At 39.7% G+C, this 26059-nt stretch overlaps 1 protein-coding gene and 2 long non-coding RNA genes across 19 annotated transcripts in view; 1 reads left to right on the plus strand and 2 right to left on the minus strand.

Moving 5' to 3' along the window:
• LOC135290995 (uncharacterized) overlaps positions 1 to 6190 on the minus strand; it is a 65524-nt gene extending 59334 nt beyond the window's left edge. For 11 of the 12 annotated variants that reach the window (XR_010353840.1, XR_010353843.1, XR_010353841.1 and 8 more), the window contains exons 1-3: positions 5538 to 6190; positions 994 to 4526; positions 814 to 892 (exon numbers count right to left, since the gene is read on the minus strand). This is a non-coding gene — a long non-coding RNA (uncharacterized LOC135290995). The remainder of the gene's footprint in view (positions 1 to 813; positions 893 to 993; positions 4527 to 5537) is intronic. The other variant, XR_010353849.1, reaches the window with a different exon arrangement.
• Positions 6191 to 6367: 177 nt separating this feature from the next.
• On the plus strand, positions 6368 to 24488 carry SLC30A5 (solute carrier family 30 member 5). Of its 2 annotated transcripts, XM_064404991.1 has the most exons (16): positions 6380 to 6624; positions 6806 to 6928; positions 9336 to 9402; positions 10665 to 10750; positions 12170 to 12257; positions 12971 to 13058; positions 13726 to 13802; positions 14948 to 15118; positions 15753 to 16041; positions 16409 to 16617; positions 17623 to 17780; positions 18341 to 18470; positions 18854 to 19079; positions 20427 to 20653; positions 22486 to 22614; positions 23192 to 24488. In XM_064404991.1, the coding sequence occupies exons 1-16, from the start codon at positions 6551 to 6553 to the stop codon at positions 23360 to 23362; spliced, it is 2313 nt and encodes a 770-aa protein (XP_064261061.1). In that variant the 5' UTR covers positions 6380 to 6550; the 3' UTR covers positions 23363 to 24488. The 2 variants fall into 2 exon arrangements, with proteins under 2 accessions (XP_064261060.1, XP_064261061.1); XM_064404990.1 differs by having other exon boundaries at positions 6368 to 6928.
• On the minus strand, positions 7778 to 18950 carry LOC135290997 (uncharacterized). Of its 5 annotated transcripts, XR_010353854.1 has the most exons (6): positions 18810 to 18950; positions 14136 to 16192; positions 13613 to 13652; positions 9324 to 12742; positions 9067 to 9200; positions 7778 to 8733 (listed from the first exon to the last, which is right to left on the minus strand). It is a non-coding gene; the product is annotated as an uncharacterized LOC135290997 (long non-coding RNA). The 5 variants fall into 5 exon arrangements; XR_010353855.1 differs by having other exon boundaries at positions 7778 to 9200; positions 9540 to 12742; XR_010353851.1 differs by having other exon boundaries at positions 7778 to 9200.
• Positions 24489 to 26059: the final 1571 nt, after the last annotated feature.

The following is a 26059-nucleotide window of genomic DNA, read 5'->3' on the forward strand; positions in this document are numbered from 1 at the left end:
TCCGTGAAAGTGTTCACAGCCAGGCTGGATGGGGTGACCTGGTCTAGTGAAAGGTGTCCCTGCCCATGGGCTGGAACAAGATGACCATTAAGGTCTCTCCCACTCCAAACCAATCTATGATCCTCTGTGTGTTTTCCTACCAGACTGCTCTCCCAAGTATTGTCTACAGGTAATTTCTGTGGCTTTGCTTTTGTCTCCTCCTAAGATATTTTCATTTGTTGGCCAGCCTTTGCTACTGGTGGAGTAACAGAGTTCCTAGAGACATTCAGTTCCCAGAGTTTTGTGAAAATATGCACCCACGTGGAGGACAAAGATGTAGACTGGCATCCCACTGGGAGAAGTCTTCACTATGAGTTTGACCCAACTACCAGACAAAAGAGAATCCACACATAGTAAGACCATCCTAAATGCTTCAGTAATAGATAAAAGTTTCATTCAGGGTTAAGTGATGATTCAGTGGTTAGAATGTCATTCCAGATAACTTGCTTGTTATTATTTGCTATGGTTTTGGTGATAAAAATGTTTCTTTGTTCACAGTGCTTTTCTTAATTCCTCTTCCCTCCTCTCCTCACATTACCTGCTATCATAATGAGGTTTTGAATTTAAAATAAAATAAAAAGCCCTATGTTCCAATATGAGCAAAAATGCATCCTCAGAGAACCAAGTCCTGGTTCTCCAGAGACCAAATCATATCATACAACTTGTCAAAACAAGACTTGATGAATACCAGTATGAATGTTAACAGTATGGAAAAAAAGTATGATATATCCCAGGACAATGTAAAACATCTGCCTGTACAAGCAGTACACATACATTCACACAAGATCTCAGCAATGGTCAGACACCTTCCACTCTCCATCCTGATAAAGTAGTCCAGCTGTTCCCCTGGGGCCTGCAGAAGAGAAGATGAATACGTAATGTGAATTCTGCCTTTGATTTATGGCTTAATTTTAAAATAACTGGAAATAAAACATGAAGAGGAATATCACCCACAGAGAATAGTCTGAACTCTGCTTTCTATCACTTTTCTACAGCTTCCATTTATCTGTGTCAGCATGGATAGCTTTCTGACCAGGCTTGTTCATGAGGCAGGGCTTGCACACCATCCACATCATGTCCAGACCATACATCTGTAGTCCTCCATGGCCAGGAACTGGAGGTCCAAGCAGCTACTTGTGGGTCATACTGGCTAACACCAGTACAAAGTCAGATACACTGAGGCACAGTCAACCAGTACATAGTCCAAACAGAGGGCTTTAAAGCTGGGGTTTATTTTTGGTTTTGCTTTTGTGGGCTTTTTTGTTTTGTTTGGGTTTTTTTTGTTTTTTGGGGTTTTTTTTGTTGTTTTGGTTTGGGGTTTGTTTGTTTGTTTGTTTTGGTTTGGTTTTGGTTTTTTGTTGGGTTTTTTTGTTTGTTTGTTTGTTTGTTTTGGGGTTTTTTTGTTTTGTTTTTTTTTAATACATGCCCAAGGCCGCCTTTTTTAAGTCTCTGGTAGTTTCTGAGGGAAGCCAAGAGGGTGATAAGGCAAGTCACAGGTTTCGGATTAGCTACTGCCATGTACTGACCACATCTCCATCATTTCTCCTGCCCGCATTAACAGCTCTCTTCAGTTTTATACAATTTTTAGAAAACATAGGTAAGCTTGCATAAAATAACCATTAATATCTTTGCATCATCATGGAGATTCAGGAAGACAATGCAATATTGCTAATAATCACACAATTGTGAACCCATAATTGATGTTTTCAGTCATGCTGGGGAAAGGGGACATTTGAGGCAAAATTACCATTAAAGTACATTTATGTTGTTCACCTTTTCAGCAACACAAGTTTCTTATCACTCAGGTCTGGCACTGGGAAAACAATATAAGATCAAAGCTAACTGAAGCTTCTAGGTTTAGACAGAAAGTTAGCACTGTGTAGCTGTCTGTACTCATACTAGCCATACTCCATGGGTTTCCTAAAGCAGAATGCACTCCATCAGCAAAACAGAACATGGGCTAATTCACATCCTTAGAAATGAAAGCAGTGAATAATTTCTAATAATTATGCTCGACTTATAGCACCCAATTAATTCCAACTGAAAAGTTGCAAAAAAATATCTAAGACAGTATTTATTTCAGATTTATTATTAAATAAACTTAAATGAATGAGGAATTGACCTTGTTAAATCACTGCCCTACAACTGCAGTTCAGTCATTAAGTGAGTTCCCTATAAAACCACATCACTTTGCTGGCCCTTGCTGTATGGGATCCTTTCACCAAACGTTTATCAAACCACACACGTAACCTTGGTAGATGCTCAGCTCCCTGCACACATCACCTCCATCAAAGGGACAAACCCTGACAGGGAGAACACAGAAAGCAGAACTGATCTCTGGGGGCTCTTGCTTTTTGTGGGGAAAATCCAGGTCAGACTGAAGACTAGGTCTCAGCAGGGTACAGACCTGGGCAAGAGCTAGAAGGAGGAGGCTGACTGTCCTCCAACACAGCAGTGCTGGAACCAGCCAGATCCCCACCAGTGGCTCTATCTGTGCCGAGCATGGCAAAGCCTAAACCACACCAGGAAGATGGTGTTAGGCTGCAGCAAGCACAGGGAGAACAGGGTAAACTACTGCCAGAGTAGTAAGCTGTCTTAACAAGTCCAAGTAAAAAAGGCTGCTTGTATCTAAATGCAAGCATTCTGATGATGCAAAATTAAACATTTTGCTTCTTCCTGCTAACAGGGGCAGCAAACATTATAGAATACAGCCTAACATACATTTTAGCATGCTTTATGTAAATTTGAACAGGCACCATCCTCTGTGAATGGTTTGATAAAGAACACAACTCTTATTCTAGCACAGAAACCCTGTTTCTGTTTCCTCAAGTTTTATATTCTGCTATATTGACCTCAGCTACAAATTTCCCAGCAAAAATACAATAGGTGGTTTATGTCACATTACAGGAAATCACAAAAGTCTCCAAAGTCACCCTGATTTTCAGGCATTTCTGATTTTCTATCAGACATTTCTTCCCTTTTCATGCCTGCTACATAGTTAATATTGGAGCTTTATTACAGAAAAATGACACTTTAAAGTCACAATTAGGCTTCCTTGCTATGTCATTTTTCAGAATTGCTACACTAAAGGATTTTTTTAAACTTTTTTACTTTCTCTTCTATCACTGTAATTTCACTAATTTGCATAGTGATACATATATACAATAGCAGCAGCTCAAGAAGAAATGGAGATTCACAGCAATCCAAGTCACAATGTTATTTCAGAGACAGTTGCTCTGCTTTCCTTGCTTCCTCCGACACCAACTGTGTGAAATTTTTTGCAAAATTATGTGTGTCCTGTCATGTCAGGAACCATGGATATTTGTGAACTTCCAATAATGCTCATCTCTACTTAGTTGTTCTCTGCTAGGTGAAAAATGAAGGACCACAGCTTGCATTAGAATCAAAAGGAAGAAGTGCAGAAGTCAAATCTGAGCAAAGTCACTGTCCTCTCAAGCCGAGTCAAATAGACCTTTTCTGCTATTCCAATTACTCCGCTAATCCCAGTGAGTTTTTCCTGGAACAGATATCTGTGTCACCATTACTCAATAAACACAAGGCTATTAAGATATTTCCCAAACAAATCTCTTCGTAAAGGCGCAACTTGAAATAAATGCCCATTGGATGCACTGCTCTACCAGAGCTCCCTCACCAGGACATTTGGCACTATCCTGAGTGTGCCTCTCCACAGACCTAAGTCCAGAGCAATCTCCAGATAACTGCTCCTGCCTTTGGTGGCAAATGAAGACATCGTTTCTTTCAGTGCAGAGGGAAAATGCTCGATGTTTCTTTACAGAACAAAAGTCCAAAATTGAAATGATTGCAGTTCTTCACTGAGCACAAGTACTTTTGCTTTCATAGGGAGGGGAATTTCCCCCCCTAATCTATAATAGTTAATTGTAATCCTGAAATAACAAAAATAAGTACATCATTCAAAAAGGGAACCTTTTTTGCTTCCTTGGATTTTTGCTCCAAGATCTCATTTAGTGGAGAAAATGCAAAAATTTATCCTCCCAAATTTTTCTCAGCCTTTTCCTTCCAAGTTTCCCCTGGTCTCACTAGGTTGCAGTAACAATCAGGTCTATCATTTCACAGGGACATTTGTTACACCCGTGTTCTCCTTCTTAACACAGCACATTTTCACTGAGGAGAAACACAGACCTTAGGACCACTTCAACTGCTCATTTCCACAGATTTCTAAGCTTTTTGATACTCTGATTTCACAATTTAAGTCTTCAGGAGTATGCAACATCCAAGCAAACAGAAACCATAGCTTAATACACATTTAGAACTAAATGAAACAGATCTTTATACATTATGTCTTGTTTTTCTCACCTTTTCTGCATGTTTTGCAGGGTTTAAATATGAGTCCTTTCAAATCCTATGCAAGAACCCCATACCCTGCACATCTTCCTTTTCAGTCATGAAGTCTGTGGGTTTAGGTCTATTTGTTCTGGGACTTCAGCTTCTCTTTTCTTCAGCTGTTCCTGCAGACATCAACTTTGCTCTCACTCGTAGTCACTATTTACTAAATTAGTATTTAGTAGTCACTAGTAGTCACTACTATAGTAGTCACTATTCCTTTGAACAGCCCTAAGCACTTTCACCATGTGGGTTTTGATGCTGCAATTTTCTTTTTTAGGTACCTGACCCCCATCTTTGCAGCAGGATAGGAACCATTTGTGTGTGCAGTGGTGCTCCACTAGAACGTATGAATATGCACATCTGATAAGCCCTGGCAGGACCTAGTAATGTGTATTTTCAAAACTAGTGGAGTTATTATGTGTTTTCATACATAATAGAGTTCACATGCTGACACCAAGACACCTCTTGTGCAAATCAAGTACAACTGCACCAGGCTGACAAGCCAGGAGTGGATTTCTGATATGTCAAGATTACACCCAGGTCTAAGTTCATGTCCAAGGTGTGTTTATGTAGATACAGGTGAGACAGGACCGCTCATGTGGCAGGGCACACGTCCTTCCAGGAGCCACGGGTGCAGACCCTAGGCAGGGATGCTGTGCAACCACTCCAGCCTGAGACCCCCAGCAGCCAAGAAGCCTGGCACAAGTGCTTGAGACATATGGTAGGGAGGCACTAAGTGGGGACCAGCTAAGTGTCCTGGCAGGCAACTGTAACGCCACCTGTGTGAGCAGGAATGACACTGATGGGCAGCAGCCTGCCACAGTACGCCACATACACCCACCCTGCAAAAGCACTGAGGATGCATGTCTGCATGCCCTGAGCTTTGCAATGCCGTCATTTAACTCACACCTTTGCTTTTTGTGCTTCCCCCTGTTCTGGTCCCTGAAAGCGCTCCCCCGTGCCTTACTAGCATTTTTCTCTTGCCTTCTCCCCACGTTTCTGCCCCAGAGAGCGATTCTGACCCCGTGCCGCGTTGCACAGCCCCGGCTCCCTCAGCGGCCCGCCAACAGCGCCACCTGCCGGACACGGCGCGCCCTGCACCGAGCTACGCGTCTGTTCACCTGCTTACAAACCTTATCGACATCTTGTGCCGCACCCATGGCCTTCAGGGACTCACAGCTGTTAAATGAGGGGGTTTTAGACAGGAGACAAGACCTGTGGATTAAACTTTGAAGGGGTCTGCACAAGACAGCTGGGACAGAGAGACGGCATTTCATTTAATAGGTTTATGCGTGCCGTGCTGAGGTCTTCGCCTGGACTGGGAATAATTTGAAAATCTGTAAATAAATTTTTAAAACCTTTGATTTTTGACCAGAGAATTCTGAAAATTTCATTTCCCAGCAGTCATACCCTTCTGTCCTCCTATCTCTCCATCTCTTCCTCGTTAAAGTCTATCCAGGTCTGTTTCAAAGAAATACAATATGCAGCTGATCGTTGCTGAGGCAATTCAATACACCAGTACATTCCTGATCTATTTTTCCCGCCTCAGTGCTGAACTATGTACCAAAATAATTTCTTAACAACCAGTACCAAGAGAGCTTGCTACATGGCTGGAAGAGAGCAGCCAGCTCACAATATGGACATTTCCTATCTTCCGCCTCAATTGTCCCATCTGTTTCAACTGGATATTTGAAGCGTTCGACAGGGAAACCGTCTCCTGATGCTTGATGGCTTTATTTTGTGTTACTATGGCGCAGAACTCAGCGCCATAATAACACAAAATAAACCGATTTACATTAAAAAAAAAAAAAAAAATTTAAAAAAAAATCCTCTATCACCGCCTCCGCCCCGCTCCGCCCCGAGGGGAGGAAGCCGCTCCCCTCACAGTTCTGGCCCCGCCCCGCGGCGCCTGCGCGCTGCTCCCGCGCACGCGCGCTGGCGGGAGCTTTGCCGCACGTATTTCCCGTTCCCCGCTCCCGGCTCCCGTGCCGCTCCCCCGGTTCCCGTCCCGTTCCCCTCGTTCCCACCTCGCCGCACTGCCCGCGGGCGATGCGGTGCTCCCGGCGCAGGGCAGGCGGGCCGCGCCTGAGCTCCTCCTGAGCGCTCGCAGCCGTTCCCTGCAGGAGCTGCCTCCCTCCGTCCCGCCATGGAGCAGCCGTACGGCGGGCAGGCCCTAGCCGGCGGCGGCGCGCTGGGGCCCGTGGATGTGCCCAGCGCCCGGTAACGGCGGCGGGGGGGGAGCGGCCGCTCTGCTGGCTCCGGCGGGCGGCTCCTCGCCGTGCCTTCTTCAGGGGGGCAGCGGGCATCGCCCCCCGCCCTCCCGGGGGCCGGCGGCCTTGGCTGAGGCGTCGGGCCCAGGCGGCGGCGTGGCGGGTGCGAACCGGCCTCTCTCCTTCTGCAGGCTGACTCGGTACATCGTGCTGCTGTGCTTCGCCAAGGTTTTGAAAGCCGTGGGGCTGTTTGAATCCTATGATCTTCTGAAAGTGGTCCACCTGGTGCAGTTTATCTTCGTAGTGAAGCTGGGGTGAGTGTGCAGGGGGTGGAGCCTTGTCCCCCACGCGTGATACTTGGGTGTTCTTTGACAGCGTCAAGCTTGTTACCCTGCATTATGTTGTTACTGTTTACTCAAAGAGGAGAAGGCATAATAATCCAATAACTGCTCTGTTCATAGCAGTGTTTTTGCTTCACATTTCTGTTCACTGTAATCTTCAGTGTCTTGCAATGTCTGAAGTTGGAAATGGCCCATAAGGTCCACTGAGTCCAACTCTGCTCCTCACACAACTACCTGAAACTAAAACATATGATCAAGAGTGTTCTCCAGATACTCCTTGAGCTTTAACAGGTTTGGAGCTGTGACACTCCTGGGAAGCCAGTTATGGTGGCTGGCCACCTTCTTAGTGAAGAATCTTTCTATAATGCACAGTGTGAATTTATGCTGATGCAGTGTCATTCCCTCTCATGCCCTGTCAGTGGTCACTGGAGATCAACATCTCCCCCCCCCCTGTCCCTCCCCTGAAGAAGGTGCTGTGAGGTCACCCCTCAGCCTTCTCTAAGCTGAGCAAACCAAGCAACTTCAGATGCTCCTTTTGCTCTTGAGACCTTAAACCATCTTGGCTGCCTCCCCAGATGCACGCTAACAGTTTGATGTCCTGATACAGAGGCACCCAAAACTACCTACAGGACCTGACTGAGGCCCCATCCGTGCATTGCAGAGCAGAACAATCACCTTCTTTGAGCAGCTTGGGATGCTGTACTTGAATGCAAATGCACCCCAGAATACAGCTGACCCTTTTTGTTGACCCATATTCAACTTTCCATCAACCCATACCCAACCCATATCTCCAGATTTCTTTGTGGGGCTGCTGTTCAGCTTTTTGTGCCCTGCTTTGTGCATACAAGCAGGGTTACCTCGCCACAGATGGAGAATCAGCACTCGTTCTTTTCATGTCATTGGCAGTTGTCCAGTTTTCTAGTCTTTCCACATGTCTCTGTAAGGCCTCTCTGCCCTCAAGAAACGTCAGTGTTTTTCCAGCTTTGGAGTTGGGCCTGTTCTGACAGTGCTGTTGGTCATGGTGTGCCTGTTGCTCCAGCTGGCAATCCACCATCATCACACAAATGTGCTCTCACCTTCCCTCACCCCAGGGGGCTGGGCAGGAGAATCAGGAGGAAATCAAAAAATAAAACTCATGACTTGCGATAAGAAGAGTTTTATAATTGAACTTAATAAGCTGATCAATTGTTAGTAAGTTAATAAGCAAATACAGTAATAAAAGGAAGTGATGCACAGTGCTACCACTCAACACACAGTGGCGCTACCCGGCCCATCCCCAATCCACAATCTGACCCCATGTGGGTAGTTCCCTCAGTTTATGTACTGAGTATATGGTATTTATGGCATGGAGCATCCCTTTGGCCTGTTCAGGCCAGGTCTCCTGGCCATGCTGCCTCCCAGCTTGTTGTGCACCTGCTTGCTGCCGGAGTGTGGGAAACCAAAAAGTCCTTGACTTTGGATAAGCAGCACTAAGGAACAGCCAAAACTGTGTTATCAATATTGTTCTCACACTGAATCCAAAATAGCACTGCAGTAGCATTGGAGTAGCAGCTACTGAGAAAAATTTATCTCAGTCCAAGAGGAAACCCGGACACTCGGGCCTGTCCAAATTTTGTTAACAAGGGTGTAGAAGATCAGCTTTCTTCTTTATAATTTGTATTCCTGAAGTTCTTGTGGGATTCAGCTGCTCTTTTTCCCCAGTTGAGGGGTTAGGTATGAAAACTGATAGCAAATACACAGAAACAATCTTTGCAGACAAAATCCTGCTTCATGTTTACCTGATGAGATATGGAAGAGCATTTATGAAATAAACTTGAGAGTTGGAACATTTGGAATTTCATTTTTTCCTTTTATTTCATATTCAGTATATTTATGGACTTCTTTCTTGCATCTTCCCAAGCACCATAGTTTTTTTTTGCCCATCACTTTTGATCCTACTTGATGAAGTTGTGTGCTGTGTCTTTTATTCCTATAGGACTGTGTATTCAGCATTCTGTATCTGAGTAAGGCTTTTTGGATACCTATCTTGCTAATAAAAATCAAAGTATTGTTTCTCTTCAAAACTTGTCAGATCAGTTATTTTGATTTTTGTAAATCACAAGTTGACTTACCATTAGCTATTCTCTCAAGAACTGGCATTTGAAGTTGACCAGAACTGAAGTTCTCTTGTCTTTACTGTAGTAGTGGTAGCTGATGGGGGTAGTGCAGCAGGGAAAATAAAACCAGTGACTGTTGTTAGCATGGCCTGTTAATGGATAAAATGTAGACAAAGTTATTTTGTAAACTGAGCCAGATGTGAGAAACCTAGTTGTTTAGATCTGGTTTGAATAAAAAGATGACTGCTAATAAACTAATAGACAAAACTTACTTCTTTTTACAGGTCTGCTTTTTTTATGGTTTTGTTTCAAAAACCATTTTCTTCTGGAAAAGTAATAACCAAGCGTCAGGTGAGTTGACATAGGTAGGAGTGACTCACATTCTTTGCAATATTCTTGGCAATATGGCTCTTGCCAAAATTGAGTGGTGAACAAAGATTACTCTACTTAGAAGAAGTGGTTACAAGTTCTAGAGGTATACTACTAACTCAGTGTCTTGTGGACTGACACATTCTTCACTTTTGTCAGCTTCTTTTGAGAGTACAGTGGAAGGGCTGGTCCTTATCGCCAAGCCAGCATGTGCTGTAAGGACTGGATTTTCAAAAAGAGCTCAGTCTACTTAGCTCGCCTGGACAGTTAGGCAATTTCTGGACTGCCAGAATGTCAAAATGCTCCAGTCTTGTCACTCAGAAGAGAAGTGACCCATGTGCTTGTGATGAGGGCCTAATCTAACGGCTCATCAGACCTTTGTGAGTTCACAGTATCCCAAGGAGTTTAGAGTAGAACCAGGTTGGATTTGTGCTGATTGTGAGGAATAAATTTTCTCACTGCTTCATATTCATCTTGGATTTATGTAATTGTGTGCACAAAACCTGGATCCAGTGTGTGCAGTAAGTAGACAGAATCTGAAGGATGGCCTTGAAGTGTTCCTTGTGTCAACTGCTTTTCATGACTAGATGCATATGGCAGAATTTTAAAATGTAAACAGGAATAAATGGCATCTTTGATTTGAGTTCAGAAAAAATCTGTCCATATGTGGTTTTACTTTTGCTAAAACATTTCAAATTCTGGATTTTTAAGATGTTATGTTTGTTGTAGGTGTTTCACCTTGTTTAGCATATTTCCAGAATTAATTTCTTTTAAAACTTGCATCTGAAGTTAATAAAGTATTGAATATCTGAATTACAGCCTGCTTCCTGAAGAAAGAATATAACACACATAAATATTTGTAGGCATAAGGTCTTAGCCTCAATTTGTATATTTCATCTAGTTCGTATTCAGTTTATCTTTTTTTCTGATATATGTAATAGATTACAGAATGGGTAAATGGACTTCATTTTTTTGAACTATTTTTTCAGGCTTTTTGTTGAGAACTCAGACAATGTTACAGAATTTAGGACTGTGGTATAAAAAAAAATCTGATTCATAGTATGTCCAAATCTTAGTTGCCTGGCAAAGTATCTAAGAAGATAATCATACTGTAAATTATAGAACTTGCAAAGTACATGTTTTCCCCTCAATTTATAGAGCTGTTGCACTAAAACAACGCTAGTAATAGAGTGTTTATTTTGAAACTCTGGAGAAAATGATAATGAAATACCTTTCTTTTGTAGTGGATCAAAATTTTTAAGCATGCTGTTGTTGGATGTGTCATTTCACTCTTGTGGTTTTTTGGCCTTACTCTATGTGGACCGCTGAGGTAAATACATATCTACTTTAAATACTAGTTTTCTTCTGTGATCCTTCCCTGTCTTGCTCCTTTGTTGTTTTTTTTCCTGTCTGTCAGACAGTGCTGCTAGCCATTTGATGCATATGCAAAAGCTTATTGAATCCTTATTAATTTTCATGTGAAATCTTTAGTGCTTGGGAAGAAGTACATATAATTTCTGTAGATCTGGTAAATTTCTTCTACCAGAAGAACTACTTCTTTTATGAGATGCCAGTGAAATTCTTGATAGCGCTTAAACACTTGATGTGAGTGATACATCTAGGTGACATAGTGCAGTTTTTGTTGCTTCTCTCAATAATGTAATGCCAACTGTTTATTTACCTGTTTGGAGTCTGTGGCCTGATGGCTAATGGTAGCAGCTGGTATTCCTTTGACAGGTGACTAGAATCAATTTCTGCACTTATTGCAGAGTAATTCTTTATCTGGTTGGCTGTGCGCTCTGTGTTGAAACTGGGTAACATTAGTGCATATACAGGTAAAACTATTTGTGCTGTGTGTTAGTCCTACTGACTGAGTAACTGTGAAAGAGTAGCTAGACCTTCAAAAGTGAAGGTTAATATATTGGAAAGCACGTTTCACTCTAGAGAGGAAAGTAAATTATATGTTTTATGAAGGTGAATTTTTATCATCTACACATAGATGATAGATGCCATAGAAGGCATAACTAAGAGTAATACTATTGTGATTAATTATGTTAATGTAGTTAATACTCTTATGTCTTTCTGGGTGCTGGCAGTCTTCCCAAACCAAACCAGTTACATGGGTGCAGTCATGTTGTATTGCTGTGCAGAGCAATACAAAAGCGTTTGGTAAACTTGAGAGCAATAATTACTTTCATGTTCTGCTCAGGAAAGCTGTCAGTACAACTTGGTAGTTAGCCTTTGCTGTCTGAAGGAGGTAGTATGGAAGCTATAATTTTTTATTTTCAGCAATTAAGAGGTTTTGAGGTGGCATAATCTACTAGTTCATCAGCACCTCAATGACCAGTATGCATTAGTACAGAACAGGACATCTTTTTTTCTCTGGGAGCAGAACTTATTTAGAGGAGGTATTATAATGGGAATAATAACTCCATTTTGGGCAAGTTGGTATCTTGTTGTATTGCTAGAAGAAAATACAATTTAAAGTTGTCCATAAATTAATAATTTTAATCTGTTACTTGAGTTAGGAAGTTCCTGTTTTGTAACATGTATAGTTGTCTGCAGCTAGATGTATTGCTGGTGAAGGCAAATTCATTTGTGGTTTTTTTCTTTTTAATTTTTAAACCTGGTCTTGTAATCGTAGGATAAATATTTGTTGTGTCACTAATTTTAGCTGAAATAGTGTATATCAAGGTTTTGAGGCAAACTCATTGTAAAGGGAGTATTTATTTCCTTTTTTTTTTTATAGGACATTATTACTGTTTGAGCACAGTGATGTGGTTGTGCTGTCACTCCTTAGTGTCTTGTTCACAAGCTCAGGCGGAGGACCAGCAAAGGTATTTAAAAATCTCTTTTATCAAATGTAAAACATACTAAATCCTATAAATTCAAGTACTTCTTTACCTGGAACAAACTGTTTTGGGTCCATGTTCATAGAAAATGTGCTTTTTTAGTTTAATTGGTGGTGAAATAGTAAGACATACTACTTGCAGTGGTTTAAGCCTGAGTGGTGAAAGCTCTGGGAGCTGGGATTTCATAGCTACCTATGTCCTTTCCAGACAAAAGAACTTCAGAGCTGTTGTTTCTCATAGTCTTTGTATAGTTCTTTAGCCTTCAGGTCCCATAAGAGAAAATCCAGCAGTTTGTACGGATCTTGTTTGTAGCTCATTGATGCTATGAAATATTAAATCATCAGGTTGTAGTAGCAGTGCATTCTGGCAGGCAGAAAGACACTGTGAAGAAAGTAATCACACTTAAAGTTCATAAGATACCAGCATCTAGCTTTCTGCAGTGGTGATATGTCCTGAGTTATCTGGTAAGTCTGAAAAACAGAAAAAATGTGAAATTATATTTTCAAGGTCACTTTCTTAAAAATAATAGAAGTTTCTTTAATGGTTTTCTTACTGGAGTATGCTTACATTGATCAGGAAGCAGGGAAGGAGAGGACCGATTTCCTAGATTTTTTTACAGTAATCTGTTGTGCCAGTTTAGAAATACTTGGGGTTTTTTGTTTTTGGTTGTTTATTGTTTGTTTGGGTTTATTTTACAGACAAGAGGTGCTGCATTTTTCATCATAGCTATCGTCTGCTTACTGCTTTTTGATAATGACGACCTCATGGCTAAAATAGCAGAACATCGTATCCTTTCTTGTTATGTGAAAGAGCACGTGACTCTTAGTACTGGAGCAGAAAAAATGTGAAATCAAGTGTACTGAATTAAATTATAATTAGAAGTGATTTTGAAGTTAGTTTTCAATTGATCATCTCATCAAAATGTACTGAGAAAAGGTAGTACATCTACAGATGGGCAATAAAAAATGAAAGTAAAGTTTCCAAAGGAAGAGTAAAAAAACATGGAATTACGCAAATGGTATTCTGGAACCTTATTGATGAATTTACTTAGTTTTCAGTGAGTAAAATCATAAAATAGAGTCATGGAGTGGCCTGGATTGGAAGGCATTTTAGGATGACCAAGTCCAGCTATTCACCCAGCACTGCCAAGCTTGTCACTAAATCATGTCCCTAAGTGCTACATCCATATGTCTTTTCTGTCATTCACTAGGCAGGTCACTTCATCATACAGATACGGCTGGTCAGTCAGGACCTGCATTTCACAAACCCATGCTGACAGCTGGGCCTGATCTCTGGTTGTCCTGCACATGCCAACGCACCATAAAGCTCAGTTTGCTTACCTCTGCTTTTTGTGTTCTGCTGCCTTTGCCTGTTGTTGTTCTTGGTTAAAAAAAAAAAAAAAAAAAGAGAAAAGAAAATATCTAATGAAACTCTTCCTTAATTTTTTATTTAGCTGAGGGGCATCATGACAGTGCTCTTACTCATGTTCTGTATACAATCATTGCTTTCCTGGGTGTTGCAGATCACAAGGTAAATAACATGTATTTTAGAATCTTTATCTAAGTTTTGAAAGTAAGAATTTCACGAACTCAGAGCTAATCCAAGTCTGAATCAAAACCAAAAGGTTGAACATCCCTATCCCATATTAGAACTGAACTAGCACTAGTAATTTTGCGCACTGATTGGAGTATGGAGGAGCTTCAATACAACAAGCCAAACCATACAATATTCAATCTCTGTAGCTGATAAGGACTTCGCTGTAATGCATAGCCTAACAAGTCTCATTAAAATTACCATGAAATATTCTGTTATCAGTGTTCTTGGTGTTTATAATGCTTTGCCTACAAACCACTTCTTACTCACTTTTGGGGCCTGTGTTTTCCTTCTGCATCTTTAGATTTCCCCAGTCTTTCCTTTACATTATACTTGTATTTGAAGACACTGATACTTCTCAGTAAGATAGTCCCATTGTAATTGGTGGTATGAATAGCTGAATATCATAATCTGACTGTACGGGGTTAAACTGGCTGATTGAGTTGTGTTAGCTTAGTCTTGCTAAAGCGGCTTCATTGAGGACTGAAACAGGAAAAAAATTGAGCAGCTGAAAATGTATTAATGTAAAAATAAATGAAATATTAGAAAGACTGGTTAATGGTGCAAAAAAGCAAGTGTGATCTAAGGGAGATGAGGTGCTGTGTATCTGGTAATTAATTTAAAGACAAATTTTGAAAGTATATTGTGAAGAAATAAGGTGTGTTCAAAGGTAAGTGGATGAAAAGGCTATGAGGGGTTTAGAGGACAAGATTATGTGAATCTTTGGGGGTTTATGTATGCTTTCAACATGCTTTTAATAATGGAAGATGGGAAAACTTTGGGTGATTATTCTTCTTCCTCAGATGCTGATTGCTACCATTTTGCTGCTGGTGTATGCCAGTTAATACTATTAAGAGTTTTAAAATTCAGCTCGGGCTGTTGTGAGTAGTGCTAAGGCACAGCTGTGTATGCTATGTTAGTGTTTGTAGCTAGAGTAAAAATTACAGGAAATATCCTCGTTTTGGCTTTTGTTTCCAGGTTAAGGAAAATACAGTAATATTTCCTCCTTGTAAGTGTCACTGTGTTTGGAGTGAGGTTTTTAGTACTTAAGAAATGCTAATGGAATCCTGTTATGTTTCCAGGGTGGAGTACTACTTCTGGTACTGGCATTATGCTGCAAGGTTGGTTTTCACATGGCATCCCGAAAACTATCTGTAGATGTAGGTGGAGCCAAGCGTCTTCAAGCTTTGTCTCATCTTGTTTCTGTCCTTCTGTTGTGCCCATGGGTTATTGTTCTCTCTCTGACAACAGAGGTAAGATAATAAGTACAAAAATAAATAATTTTTATAATGATTGTGAATTGCAATTTAAATCTTTCCTTTAAAGTATCTTTAAAATTATCAATGTTGCTGTCTTTATTTTTTGTAGTAAGCTTTGTTTGAAATTTTTCCATTATGTTTTTCTTCTATATTCGTTTTTTATCTGTGTGATACTTTAATTTCCTGTTTTGTGTGATAACTGTGTTTCATCCTTCTAGCGCAGATACTATACCTTGGGTTCATCTACTAACATTGCACAAGCATTAATGACTTTATAAATACAGTGCTCTTTTATCCCTAAGAAGTAAATAATTTATTGTCATTTTTAAAAATGCTCTTCATGCTTGCATGCATAGGGAGAGTAGGCCATTGCAACCATGGCATTGTTAGAATTCCTTTTACGAACACAAAAGTATTTAAAATAAAGGGCTTCAGTGCATTTTAGATATATGTCTCTTTTTATATCTGGAATGATATGTTTATATGATAAATTGAAAATATAAAAGTATTTATGTTTTATGGATTAGTGAAAACACTTGTCATTCAAGTGAACTACATTTAATGCTATATATACAAATCACTCTTCCGGTGAGCAGTTGTGTTTGAAATTTTTTTTTTTTTGTTGCAGAGTAAAGTAGAGTCTTGGTCTTCTCTCATCATGCCTTTCATAACAGTCATCTTCTTTGTTGTGATCCTGGATTTCTACGTGGAGTCCATATGCTCTGTGAAAATGGAAGCTTCCACATGTGCTCGATATGGATCCTTTCTTATTTTCATTAGTGCACTGCTTTTTGGAAACTTTTGGACGCATCCAATAACAGACCAGCTTCGAGCTATGAACAAGCCACCACACCATGAAAGCACAGAGCATGTTCTTTCTGGAGGGGTGGTAGTGAGTGCTGTCTTCTTTGTTTTATGTACGTATTCTTGTCTAAACTGTAGTAAATCTGTGGTCTGTGTGACTGGGAAGCCAATCAGAAAATTGAGGTGTGCAGAATTCTTTTGGACGAGCTTTTATGGTTCTTTGGAATAAGGCAACCTGTAGCTTTTTGCTCTTCTATTGTCTGTCTACAGAAAAAAAAAAAAAAAAAGAATGTGATCTGTTGTTGAAGTGATGATCTAATCTTACGTAGCAATGAAATGCAGTAATAAACCTCCAGATGAAGTTGACAATCAATCTGCTGCCAGAAAATTTTATGTAAACTTTGACTGCTGATTAAACACATTATAGAATAGCTGTGAAGCTTAGAAACGGCAACAAAAACTTCAATACTTTCCTTGCAGCTGCCAATATCCTGTCCTCCCCCTCCAGGAAAGGGCAGAAGGGTACCCTTATTGGCTATTCCCCTGAAGGCACTCCTCTCTATAACTTCATGGGTGATGCATTACAGCAAAGCTCCCAGTCATTGCCCCGGTTTATTAAGGAGTCACTGAAACAAATCCTTGAGGAGTATGATTCTCGACAGATCTTCTATTTCTTGTGCCTAAATCTGGTAAGTGAATGGTTTTTTTTCTTCAAATCCAATCACAATAGTGCATATGTAATAAAGAAATAAGAGTTATTCTTTAGAAGATTCCCATAATTGATTTGTTTGAAAGTGACCTTTGACAGGGCAATTTAAGTAGTGGTCACTGATTTGTTGTCACAGTGCAGCACTGGTTCTATGTGTAAGGGTTACACCAGTAACTGAATACTTGTATGATAGTATGTTTAATGTTGAGATAGCTCAATGTTGCCAGCAAATAAGGTGAATCTGATAAGGCCTCAGTGATAAGGATGGGGACAACAAAATAGAAGGTGTGGGATTGATTAATGTCATATTGGAGCAGGCTAGTTTTATTTTTAGCTTCTCTCTTGAACAGGAAAAGATGATGCAGTAAGCAAAACTGATAGAACCTCATTTGCAAAGATCTTTAGGAGAATAATGGGGGAAATTGAAGTATCTGTGTTAAATGTAAGGAATTCCATTATGGAATATGAAAGATTTGAAAAAAGTTTTTAAGCAGGTGGATTAATAATAGTAAAAGGTACAGCGAAAATGTATATATTAAAAAATGTTTCCTTGTTTACTTTTCTCAGAGCCAATTCCTCAGATTTAAACAGTCAACTTACTAAAGAAGAAAATCTTGGCATTAACAGATTTATAGACAGCATTACTTTTACACTAATAATGTAGAGTTCTTGCATTTTTAATTACAAAATGCTTAGAATTTGTCTGTAGAATGTCAGTTTAAAATTTGAAACAAAAAATTTACTCCTGTAAAGAGTTGGTTTTTATGTGTGAGTCTGTAAGGAGAGTGAGTTCAAAAATGTCTCTTTATAGACTTGAGGTGCATCATGTATTTCATTGGAGGAGAGTAAAAATGGTCTAGAAATACTCAGAACAATACCTTTGAAAAATATTGAGTGTTCTATGAAAAGAATATCCTTCTGTCTACCAAAACATTAATACACAAGGTAATATTTAAGGAAAAATTTAAACTCTGTTTTGTTTTAGGCTTTCACTTTTGTGGAGCTTTTTTATGGAGTATGGACCAATAGTCTTGGTCTTATTTCTGATGGATTTCACATGCTTTTTGATTGTTCTGCGTTAGTGATGGGGCTTTTTGCAGCTCTGATGACAAGGTGGAAAGCAACTCGCATATTTTCATATGGGTATGTGACCTGGGTTCTTTAAGGACTATTTGAAACTTAACTCTCCTTGCTCATTTTCAAAATGTCCTGGTATGTATGGATATTTTAGTAATGCATGTTTCTGTGTGTATTTTACTGTGTCTCTTCCATTTCTGCTTATGCTGTTCTCTTCTTACCTGTGCAAAAAATGTGTCTGAAATGTAACCTTCATTTATCTCTAGAAGTAAAACTTATATCACTGTGAATATTCTTTAGAAATTGCCTCATGCTAGACATTTATGTCAAACAGAAATCTATGTTAAAAGTCAGTGTTCGTATGAAGATTTAGATTCAGCTGATATAATTTAACTTTATAAATTTGCATAGCAGTTTAGCAGTTTGAAGTCCTGAATGGGCAGTATATATAAGAGAATACTTCTACATTGTTTTATTATAATGGAGTTTGGACAGTTGGAAACTGGCCACCTGCTACAGCAATCTTAATGCTGTATTGAAAGAATTATGACTTTATTCATTATAACTTTGACATTGGATCAGAGTACCCATTTTTCGCTCTCAAATGTATATGTGTTTACTTTCAGGTATGGACGTGTAGAAATTCTCTCTGGATTTATTAATGGCCTCTTTCTGATGGTGATTGCTTTCTTTGTCTTCATGGAATCAGTGGCGAGACTGGTAGATCCCCCAGATATAGATACAAACATGCTAACTGTAAGTTTTGTCCTTCTGTTTCAGTGTAGTTTTGCAGTTAATGGTTATGTTTATCTCCAGGGTGATAGTCCTTCCAGTACCTGAAGGGAGCTTTCAGAAGAGCTGAGAAGAATTTTTTGCCAGGGCATTTAATGGACAAGGAGAAATGGCTTCAAACTGAAGCAGGGCAGTATAGAGTAGATATTAGGAGTGAATTAGATATTAGGAGGGAATTCTTTATTGTGAAGGTGGTAAGGCACTGGAACAGGTTGCCCAGAGAAGTTTTAGGCTTCCACAGTTTTCCTTAATTAAATGCATAGTGGTTTTGGTTACCGTGTTCTAGAAAATAAGTTTGAATACCTGTGAGGATGCAGTGAAGCTGAAGACTTTTCTCCCTCTCACAGCCGGTCTCTGTTGGAGGGCTGATCGTAAACCTTGTTGGCATCTGTGCCTTCAGCCACGCGCACTCCCACGGGGCTTCTCGGGGAGGCTGTCCCACACATGATCACAGCCATTCTCACCATGGCCACAGCCACAGCCACGGGCACGGCCATTCCCACAGTGACCATGGCCACAGCCATGGACATTCCCATGGATCTGCTGGAGGAGGCATGAACACCAACATGAGAGGCAAGTACAGATTGTTGAATCATAAATGATGTGCGTGATTTCTAGGAGACTGAAGATTTTCAGGATCAGACCTATGCTGTATTATGCCTTAATCTGAAACGCTCTTGATTAGTGATCTGACAGGCATTAAATGCACTATACAGGAATTGCTCAAACCATTTATGAATTTAACTTGAAGAAATGTGAGATAGTTCTGTGCCATATGTGTGTAATACATAAGGAACAATAAAAAGCAGGAATCTGTGGTAGTCACTAACATCAAAAAAGGTCACTGTAAACCATATTTTAAAAGCTTTAAGTCCTTGTTTCTAAGTTCAAACTGGAAATGAAGGTACGAGGTCTCTTATCTATGGATACTACCATGCTTCTTGGAATCACATGACAGCTGGTTGTAAAAACACTGGGAAGGGGATAAAAAGTAGGAGAACAAATACAGACCAGCACAGAATATGCTTTTATATGTGATTCAGAAGATAAAGTAAAGAGAAATTTTCAAATATGAAATCATGAAGCTGAGAAGGGCACTGTATGTGAAAGTTCAGCATAGAATTTCTTCCCTAGTAGTTAGAAAATAGTTATTTACCAACTGTCTGGCTTATTAAAAAACCTTTAAAAGTGGTGTTTTCTGTGTAAGCTTGTCAGAATATGGTGAGCAGACTCATGTTTCATATGTTATGTCTTAACTCAGTTGCTTATCCTGGTTATTCATATTCATCATGTCTGTAATTTTTTTAAGTTTGCATATGGTCATGTTTCAATATTCTTTAAAATCTTGACACCTCACTAGCACTAATCTTACCAAGGGTTGGAGAGTATTTTTCTATGCCCATTGAGTGTACATTGAGAATGAACTCACAAGTAAAGCACTAGAAATTATAAGATTCATATCAGTAGCACAAAGACAATTCTCTTGTAAAATTGGAGAAGAACTGGCATACAAAAAACAACCAGTACATTCATGTGTGTCCACATTAGCAAGCAATGTACACTGATCTTCTAACTCTCTGTTAGAGATCAATGAGTCCTTGTATACAGAGGTAAATAATTATGCTATATTGTACAAATCCCACTAACGTTTGAAAGTCTATTCACATATACTTTAGTCTGTGGATGGCTAGATCATTTGCCCTAGATCATTTTAATCATAGATTAAAAATTGTTTTTTACAATAATTTGCAGTTAAACATTAGAAGAGCTAAGTATTTAGTGTATTTTGTCCCAGGTTAGGCAAAGAGTTGTCTCTGCTTAGCTTGAGGATACTTAGTAAGCCTTACTAAGTTTCTGCTATTGAATATATAGATACATTTTAGACAGAACTGTTAATCACTCTGTTTGTTTTTGTTTTAGGCGTGTTTCTGCATGTGTTAGCAGACACTCTTGGCAGTGTTGGTGTTATCGTATCCACAATATTTATTCAGCAATTTGGATGGCTCATAGCTGATCCGCTCTGCTCTCTGTTTATTGCTACACTGATTTTTCTTAGTGTTATCCCACTATTGAAAGATGCCTGTCAAGTGCTTTTGTTGAGGATACCTCCAGAACACGAGAAAGATCTGCATGCTGCTTTAGAAAAGGTACAACTATAAATGATTTTGTATACAAAAATCCAAAGCTGTAACTGTTTTTAATGATTATTAAACTCAGACAGATCAGTCAGACAGCTTCTGTTCTCTTAGACAACTTAATGTCTCAAGTTGTTTAAAATCTATTTTGCAGAGAAGTGACAGGACTACTAGTTCTAACTATAAAAGTTGGTTTGCAGCTAAAAAGATTTCCACTGTTTTTTTGGTTTTATGGATAGCCCATAATTTTGGACAAGTATGGTAACAGTTTGGTAAATGTACCACACTGTAGTACTGAGAAAGTAATACACAGTTCCCCAAACCTGCTTCCTTTTTAAACTTGTTACGAACCTTCAGGGTACAGGATTACATCATGAGCTTGTAATTTCAAGTTTTCTGATTTATCCATATCATGAAGGGTTCACAGTAGGTGGGATGGCAAAACTTAAGCTGTTATTTTTGTTCTAGGCTGTTCTCTTCCTGTCTGGTGCAGTATGGCATCTGCCTTGAGGCTGTACCTAGTCTTTGCTGTTGCCTCATTTTAAGTTCCTGCCCAGAATAGTAATGTGGACCTCAGTGTGGAGAATTCCTCTCTGTGAAAGGATGAGTTAAAAGTTCCTTGAGGATGCCATCAACTAGAGGCTTCAAGGAAAACTATCCTTATGGTGTCCTGTCAGTTACTAGATGGGAAAATATGTTCTTGTCTGCGTGAGAAAAAGAAAAAAGAACAAATGGGAATTGTCTCGGAGAGATTAATGTAGCAAAAGGAAATTGACTTGCAAAGTGTGGTTTCACTTTTTGATGAGAGAAGACAGTAATTCTGAGAGACTGGGGAAAAAAAATACTTTTTGAGAACAACCAAAGACCAATTGATTAAAAGATAACAGGAAAAGCATTTGAAAAATTACATCACAGTAAAACAATGTGTTTGCTGTAGGTTGACCCTGTCCAACAGGCAGGCATCCATACAGCCACTTGCTCACTCCCCTCCTTTACCACCACCGCCACCAGTGGGATGGAGCATAAGCAAAAAAACCCTGGGAACAATATAACAGGTGAAGGAAGAGCAGCGGAAAAAAAGGAGAAAAAAAACAGTCTCCAAACAACAGCCACCTTGGAAGCCAAAGTCCCACCTTCATCCTCTCCCCCAGTTTTTACTGCTGAGCAAGGTGTTACATGGTGTGCAGTAACACCATGGACAGCTTGGGTCAGCTGCCTTGGCTGTGTCACCTCCCTGGCCTACCCACTAGGGCAAGGGCAAAGTGGGGAAAAATAGAAAGCTTTGACAATGCCTAATAGAAAAGAAATAGCCTGAATAGTTCAGCAATAGCCAAATCAGAACGGTTTTAAGCAGAAATCCAAAATACAGCGCCTTATCAGCTGCTCTAAAAAACCATCACTGCCAACCCAGAACAAAGATCAATTTGAAAAAATTATGTATTATGGAAAAGAAGTTATGTCTCTGAATAAAGTTCGGCTGTGGTAACTAAATATAGCTACTAAACAGTGAGGTAACCAATTCCCTGGTAGATGCTGTACCAGTATTCTGATTAGTCTATCCATTTGTGTTCCTGTGATCTGTTTATTAAGTTCAAGGGATTTTTTTTTTCCTCATCCTATTTAGCATTGCTTTTCTGGGGGTTTTCATTTGGTTTGAGTTTTACCTTCTAGAATTTTACAGTACGAGCAAGGTAACCTTTCAATACAAGATATTTCTGAATATAGCTTAGTTGGAAAGCTGCTGTGCTATGGTTTTGTTTCCTTGTGAAATATTATCCACCAAGAGCCGTGTACATGTACAAGTTTAAAATTACTTAATTTTTGCTACTGAAATTTCTTCACAGATTCAAAAAATAGAGGGAGTTATATCCTACAGAGATCCTCATTTTTGGTGTCACTCTGCAACTGTTGTGGCAGGCACAATACATGTGCAAGTGGTATCAGATGTGATGGAACAGAGAATTGTACAGCAGGTACGGTACAAGGTTTTTAGATTCTTAATTCCTTAATTTCCTACTCGGCGTCTCCCTTTTGGTCACAGAGTGAAGTTTCAAGTTGACATGTATGATTTTATTTGTAGCTCTCCATTATTGTCTCAGAATTGGTGTCTACTGCCACTTGCCTGCTAGCTCGAAATTAGTCATGTAAAGAGTTATTTGCTAGAACATCTGCCAAAACACTGACTGACAGTGGCACTACATCTACTCTGAGAAAAGAAGGGGAGGTGTTAAAACAGGCCTGCAAAACAGGGAATAAACAGTAGGGATATCTGGATGCTAACATGTCTAAAACCGGATTACCACTACCTATCTGCTGTGGGTTTTTCTTTTCCTTAAAAGGATATATATTTCCTTATGCAAGACACTGAGAGTCACCCAGTGTTCAGAAGTTGCAAATCCATACCCTCTAAACCTAGTCTTTGCTTTCCAGAGAAATGAATTCTTCAAAATTGTATATGGGGGTTTTTTAACTGCATTGCAGAGCCAGCATACTGCAAGTTACTGAGAAATACGTGTGAAGTGTGATACTAATGTTAACCATTCTGTTCAGGTTACAGCAATTCTGAAAGATGCTGGTGTAAACAACTTAACTGTCCAAGTGGAGAAAGAAGCTTATTTTCAACACATGTCTGGACTCAGTACAGGATTTCAGGATGTCCTTGCAATGACTCAGCAACTAGAATCCATGAAATACTACAAAGATGGTACTTATATCATGTGATAGAAATTTGTATTTGCCAAAGGAGATGTAAATGGTCAAGCTAATGGATTCCATATTTGTACTTTTGCTGGAAGATCTTGCACATATATGTACAGAAACAAATGTACTATATATTTCAGTTTTTGTAAGTGTACTATCTTTGTTAATTGGATTGAGATGCTTTTATAAAGGAAATAAGAAGGACTTGAATACTTGCTGTAAATGTGAAAATAATTGAAATCTTATATACTATACTTGGTGTTTATTAAACAGAAGTCTTGAAACTTGCAGATGAGCACAGATATATTCCATGCTTTCTCTAAAGTGTGGAACATCGGTATTTTGATTTCTTCTTAGCAGTGGGATATAGAAGTACTTTATATTGGAACGTAAACAATCAACTGGGCACTACTTTTCTGTCTTTCAAGGATAGCTTGAAGACTCTTAGAATGAAAAACCACTTTATTATGGGGATTAAAAAACATCAAGTCCTGTGTTTTACATACTTTGTTAGATAATAGAAATATAAAGTTTTTATATTATGTCTCAGCATACAGATCTAATTTCTGCACTTCTAATGCACCAGAGCAAATATATGTTACCATTTTACATTTGTATCAAACTATTTTTAGAAGCAAAATCCACAGATTTAACAGTAAGAAATAGGGAAGGGAATAAAAATGAAAACACTTTTTCCAGGGAAGACTCAGAATCATAACTCAAACCACTTAAAACTTTTTGTACTTTTTATATGAATAACTGCAAATGCAATATTTGAAGTCTGGAAGTAATAAGTCAGTGAGCATCCTAGCACTCAGCTGAACTTCATCTCTTCAAGATGTGTTATCCTGTACTTTACTCAATTTTTTTAGTAATACCATGACAGCTGCAAGTGTGCTGTAGCCAACTGTACCTCCATGTATTACCTAGGGAAGAAGTTCAGATTTAGAATGCTAAACTGTGAAAGTAGTCTTGGATGTGACAAGTTGCTGAAATGAACAGAAAATTGAGACTTCTTGACGGAAAAGTGAAAGAGTGCCTTTAAGAAAGAGTTATGGATGCTGAGGACTTAATACTGCAAAGAAAACAAGTCCATGTGTTTAGTGAAAACCTGTCAATGGGGTAATAAAATACATCTTCAGAAGTAGTTGTGCTTATATCTGTTCACAGGCTTCTTGTGCACCCTCTTCTTGTCTGTACACATTAATATTTTCCTTGAAATTTTAGAAATTAATTCAGTGGTTAACAAGAACGAATACATCTTTCACCATCCCATGTATCATGGTGTATCATGGCAGTATTGTTTTGTTGTACTGTTTTCTTGTTTCTGGTGTTCTTGAGTACCATAATAATAAGAATAGACTTGATGTTCGTGAAATTAAAGGGCAGAACAGAGTGATAAAGAAATTCTATAATTGGAGGAGATTTACCAGGAATGCAGTTAGAAATGTCCTTGAGCCATTCTGCTTGTCTTGTCACCAGATTGTTTATACAACTTCTGTGGTTTGTTTTGTTACTCTTGAAGGAGTTCCTCCCGACCTATGTTAAAACACTGTCTGCAGTTCAAGACTGACTTGGAAAACTGTGGTCAGAAAATGTCTAGAAGTTGCATTTCATTTGTGTAGAGTGATGAAGATAAAGTGCATAAATTGTAGTCCCTCAGGTCTTGGGACAGTGCTGGAGAATCAGCCACCTCCTCAAAGCTGGATCCTGTTTTCTGCCCATTTACACAGTGTTTTTCTTACCTTGCCTCCTCCAGAAGGGTCATCAGTTGATGAGCTACAGTTTTGCTCAATCTAGAACTAGGATGATACTTTGGTTTTGAAACCAATCTCAAACTAAAATTTTCACTTAATGTTTACATATGCGACTCCTGTTTTGAGGGGGTTGTACTAGACTTGATAACATTTCAGCAAGGCCCATTATGACATTAAATGAAGATGATGAAAAAGAGGGTGATTATGTCTTTTAAATCATTATCTTAACATAATCGTGAAGCTTCTGTGCTTGCCACAGCTTCCTCTGAGCAAATGGCCATTTCCTACTTCAGCTGTAGTGGCAGAACCCAAAACAAATCTAGGTGGCTGGCACTGTGATCATGGCAGTGAAGATGAACCCATACCTGTATATTTCACAGGCAAGTGCAAACCTGCATCTTAGCTTGCATTTGGCAGTTTTTTCCATGTTACCCAGCACACATGCACAGTGTTCTTCCTGGCTCTCTTGCCTATTGTCTATCTTACATTGTCTGTCTTACAACATCCCTCTTAAATTTGTTTAGTCTGGCAGTAATCCACCGAAGAAGGGTTCAGGATTCCCCACAAGATGTATTGGGATTGTGCTGTGTAGGCAGGTTTCAAACCACAGGTGGAGGCCAGTTGATTACTATCTTAGTACTGGGAGGGCATGGGGAGTCACCTGGTCTATATGCAGGGAGTTGCAACAAAACACTTTGAAAGATTAAACAGGTTTAAAAGGAACTCCGAGCGAGCAGTACCTGTGTATATAAAGAGGAAAATGTTCGTGTTTTTTTGTCCCTGATGCAGAAGCCATGAGTTCGTAAGCGGGGGACGAGTTGCCTGGGGTCTTGAAGCGAGCGCTGCCTGCAGCGCAGCCCGTGCCGCTGCTCTCCCTCCTGCCCAGCCCGGCCCCTGTGCGATGGGGCCGGCTCGGCTCGGCAGGGGAGCGGGGCGGGCTGTTGTGGCTTGCGGAGAGGCC

This window comes from Passer domesticus, chromosome Z, assembly GCF_036417665.1.
Source record: "Passer domesticus isolate bPasDom1 chromosome Z, bPasDom1.hap1, whole genome shotgun sequence".
NCBI classification, from domain to species: domain Eukaryota; kingdom Metazoa; phylum Chordata; class Aves; order Passeriformes; family Passeridae; genus Passer; species Passer domesticus.